Here is a 4,078-nt window from a genome sequence, read left to right as displayed (position 1 = left end):
CTGTCTGTCTGTCTGTAACATGACACTTTTTTTTTTTTACACACTTTGTATTTTTCTTTTCTGTTTTTGCGCAAAAGGGCTGGCTGTAGAAAAAGTAATAATGTTTATTCTAGAGCACTTTCTGATTAAGATTTGTTTCGTCTCCCTCTCCCTCTCTGTTGGATATTTGGTTGTTTTGGTTGTGTATGTGTGTGTGTGTGTGTGTGTGTGTGTGCGCGCGCGCGCACGTGTGTGTGTCATGCTTTATTTGTGCTTTGGGTGGAATGGCTGTGAATGGTGGAATAATGGGAAAATACTAATGTATTTTGATTGTGTTTTGTTTTTTTCTTATTTTTGCTGACGTTCGCTTCTTTAGCTTTATTCCCTCTTTAGGGCGAAGGCTGGATGTAACAAAAATGCATGTTACTTGCTTATCTATTACCCTGGATAATAAAGATTTGTCTTTTCTTGTCTTCTCTCTCTCTCTCTCTCTCTCTCTCTCTCTCTCTCTCTCTCTCTCTCTTTTATATTCATACATAGCTTGCAGGTTAACGGCATAGGAAATGCTAAATTCTGAGGGATGCTAAAAGCTTGAAAACATTCATTTGGCTTGAAGATCGACTTTCATTTACTTTTGAATCCATTCATACGGCAAGCTGACTGGACGATAGTTTGTTGGTGGTACGTGTCTGTGGGTTTTGTTGTTGTTGTTGCTGCTCTTGCTGTTGTTGTTGCTGTTGTTGTCGTTGTTGCTCTTGCTGTTGTTGTTGCTCTTCCGTTGTTGCTGCTCTTGCTGTTGTTGTCGTTGTTGCTCTTGCTGTTGTTGCTGCTCTTGCTGTTGTTGCTGCTCTTGCTGTTGTTGTTGCTGTTGTTGTCGTTGTTGCTCTTGCTGTTGTTGCTGCTCTTGCTGTTGTTGTTGCTGTTGTTGTCGTTGTTGCTCTTGCTGTTGTTGTTGCTCTTGCTGTTGTTGTTGCTCTTGCTGTTGTTGTTGCTCTTGCTGTTGTTGTTGCTCTTGCTGTTGTTGCTGCTCTTGCTGTTGTTGCTGCTCTTGCTGTTGTTGCTGCTCTTGCTGTTGTTGTCGTTGTTGTCGTTGTTGTTGTTGCTGTTGTTGCTGCTCTTGCTGTTGTTGTTGCTGTTGTTGTTGTTGCTGCTCTTGATGTTGTTGCTGCTCTTGCTGTTGTTGTTGTTGTTGTTGCTGCTCTTGCTGTTGTTGTTGCTGTTGTTGTTGTTGCTGCTCTTGCTGTTGTTGCTGCTCTTGCTGTTGTTGTTGTTGTTGTTGCTCTTGCTGTTGTTGCTGCTCTTGCTGTTGTTGTTGCTGTTGTTGTCGTTGTTGCTGTTGCTGTTGTTGCTGCTCTTGCTGTTGTTGCTGCTCTTGCTGTTGTTGCTGCTCTTGCTGTTGTTGTCGTTGTTGCTCTCTCTGTTGTTGTTGCTCTTGCTGTTGTTGTTGTTGCTGTTGTTGTCGTTGTTGCTCTTGCTGTTGTTGTTGCTCTTGCTGTTGTTGTTGCTGTTGTTGTCGTTGTTGCTCTTGCTGTTGTTGTTGCTCTTGCTGTTGTTGTTGCTCTTGCTGTTGTTGCTGCTCTTGCTGTTGTTGTTGTTGTTGCTGTTGCTGTTGTTGCTGCTCTTGCTGTTGTTGTTGCTCTTGCTGTTGTTGCTGCTCTTGCTGTTGTTGTTGCTCTTGCTGTTGTTGTTGCTGTTGTTGTCGTTGTTGCTCTTGCTGTTGTTGTTGCTGTTGTTGTCGTTGTTGCTCTTGCTGTTGTTGCTGCTCTTGCTGTTGTTGTTGTTGTTGTTGCTGCTCTTGCTGTTGTTGTTGCTGTTGCTGTTGTTGCTGCTCTTGCTGTTGTTGCTGCTGTTGCTGTTGTTGTTGCTCTTGCTGTTGTTGTTGCTCTTGCTGTTGTTGTTGCTCTTGCTGTTGTTGTTCCTGTTGTTGTCGTTGTTGCTCTTGCTGTTGTTGTTGCTGTTGTTGTCGTTGCTGCTCTTGCTGTTGTTGTTGCTGTTGTTGTCGTTGTTGCTCTTGCTGTTGTTGTTGCTGTTGTTGTCGTTGCTGCTCTTGCTGTTGTTGTTGCTGTTGTTGTCGTTGTTGCTCTTGCTGTTGTTGCTGCTCTTGCTGTTGTTGTTGCTCTTGCTGTTGTTGTTGCTCTTGCTGTTGTTGTTGCTCTTGCTGTTGTTGTTCCTGTTGTTGTTGTTGTTGCTCTTGCTGTTGTTGTTGCTCTTGCTGTTGTTGTTGTTGTTGCTGCTCTTGCTGTTGTTGTTGCTGTTGTTGTCGTTCTTGCTCTTGCTGTTGTTGTTGCTCTTGCTGTTGTTGCTGCTCTTGCTGTTGTTGTTGCTGTTGTTGTTGTATTTGGGAGTGCAGATGCACCAACAGGAACGTGTTACCATTAATTTTGTGTTGTTTCAGATTATAAACATCACGCAGCCACATGAACTCTACATCAGTTGAGAGACAATTGAAGTTGACATCAGTCAGTCTTCTCAGACGTTCGGATCTGTGACACATCAATCAACAAAAGTCGACTGTCAACTCTTCCAAAACATTGGCCTGGGTTACTACTCCTTTGAGACAACAATGAAGCAGCTCTCATCAGATCTTTTGCTCTCAGTCGGATTGGTAAATGTGTAAATAAACGTAATTTTTTCAGTTACGTTTTCAAACATTCGGCATAGTTAATCACTTATTGATATCTCTAAACATAACCTTCGTAAGGGTAAAACTTTTTTTTTTTTTTTTTTTGAGATTGTTATTCCAAAATGGGGGACGTAGATCGTTTCATAAAGGAGAGCAGTAAGAGCTACAAAGAATGCAAGGTGAAGAACTCTGCCCGAAGGAACTCTTTGATGAAGAAGACGCTGGGGATAGAGGTAGAGCGCAAGATGGCGTCAGCAGAACTGAGCCGGGAGGAGAAGCACCTGCGGGAACAGCTGAAATTGATGAGGATAGAGAGGACGAAGACATCCATCATCTCTACTATGAGAGGTATGCCATGACAATGTTTATGTTGACACAGTATTCTTAATCTCTACAGTGGGAGGTAAGCCACGACAATGTTTATTTTGACACAGTAATCTTAATCTCTACCATGAGAGGTAAGCTATGACAATCTTTTATGTTTACACAGTAATCTTAATCTCATAAGAGGTAAGCCACGACAATGTTTATATTGACACAGTATTCTTGATCTCTACCATGAGAGGTATGCCATGACAATATTCATGTTGACACAGTATTCCCAAAAAGCAAAATCAATCAGCCAGGATGAATCACATCCAGTTTTTAGGATTTTCGAGATGCTCCCCTCTGGTCGACGGTACAGAAGTATAAGGACGAAAACCAATCGCTTCGCCAATAGCTTTTTCCCCAAAGCAGTCAATGCCCTATTTCTCGAACAAATCCAGTCTGATAACTAGAATTGTGCAATCACAAACCATCTACCTGTAGATCTAGTCATCAGCCCCATCCACATGTAATATACAGCCTCTGTTCAAACGTGTGTGTGTGTGTGTGTGTGTGTGTGTGTGCGAGCGAGTGCGCTTGTAATCGATTAGTAGTAGTAGTAGTAGTAGTAGTAGTAGTAGTGGTCGTAGTATATCATTATTATTTTTTAAATTTTATTTTATTATTATTATTATTATTATTATTATTATCATTATCATTATTATTATCATTATTATTACAATCGCCGCGATTGATCGATCAAGGTAGCCTGCTAATCCCCGAACTAGCGCTGATCGATAATGCAACTGCCGTCGTTTAAAATACTGCTAGTACCGCTAGTGCCGCTCCGCTAATGGAGAAACTAGAAACAGTTACAACGGAACTCGTACCCTTATTGATACCGTGTTTCCAAGTCCCTGCGTGCCCCATGCCACCCACGACCGGAGAGAGAGAGACAGAGACACAGAGAGAGAGAGAGAGAGACAGAGAGAGAGAGAGAGAGGAGTAGTGTTTGCCACTTGGAGAGAGAGAGAGAGAGAGAGAGAGAGAGAGAGAGAGAGAGGAGTGGTGTTTGCCACTTGATGGAGTGGTTGTTATCGGTACCAAGCTATGCCATTAAGTCTGTTACCCGTTCGGATTTTTTTTTTTTTTTTCCTTTCTTTCTGTTCG

General features: G+C 42.3%; 1 protein-coding gene across 1 annotated transcript in view; it reads left to right on the top strand.

Moving 5' to 3' along the window:
* The first annotated feature begins 2,724 nt into the window (after positions 1 to 2,724).
* LOC143298293 (uncharacterized) overlaps positions 2,725 to 4,078 on the top strand; it is a 9,159-nt gene continuing 7,805 nt past the window's right edge. Inside the window, exon 1 of the mRNA XM_076611112.1 lies at positions 2,725 to 2,950. Within this exon, the coding sequence (XP_076467227.1) occupies positions 2,725 to 2,950 (226 nt within the window). The remainder of the gene's footprint in view (positions 2,951 to 4,078) is intronic.

This window comes from Babylonia areolata, chromosome 23, assembly GCF_041734735.1.
Source record: "Babylonia areolata isolate BAREFJ2019XMU chromosome 23, ASM4173473v1, whole genome shotgun sequence".
In the NCBI taxonomy this organism is placed as follows: Eukaryota; Metazoa; Mollusca; class Gastropoda; order Neogastropoda; family Buccinidae; genus Babylonia; species Babylonia areolata.
This window is presented reverse-complemented; position numbering and strand designations above follow the sequence as displayed.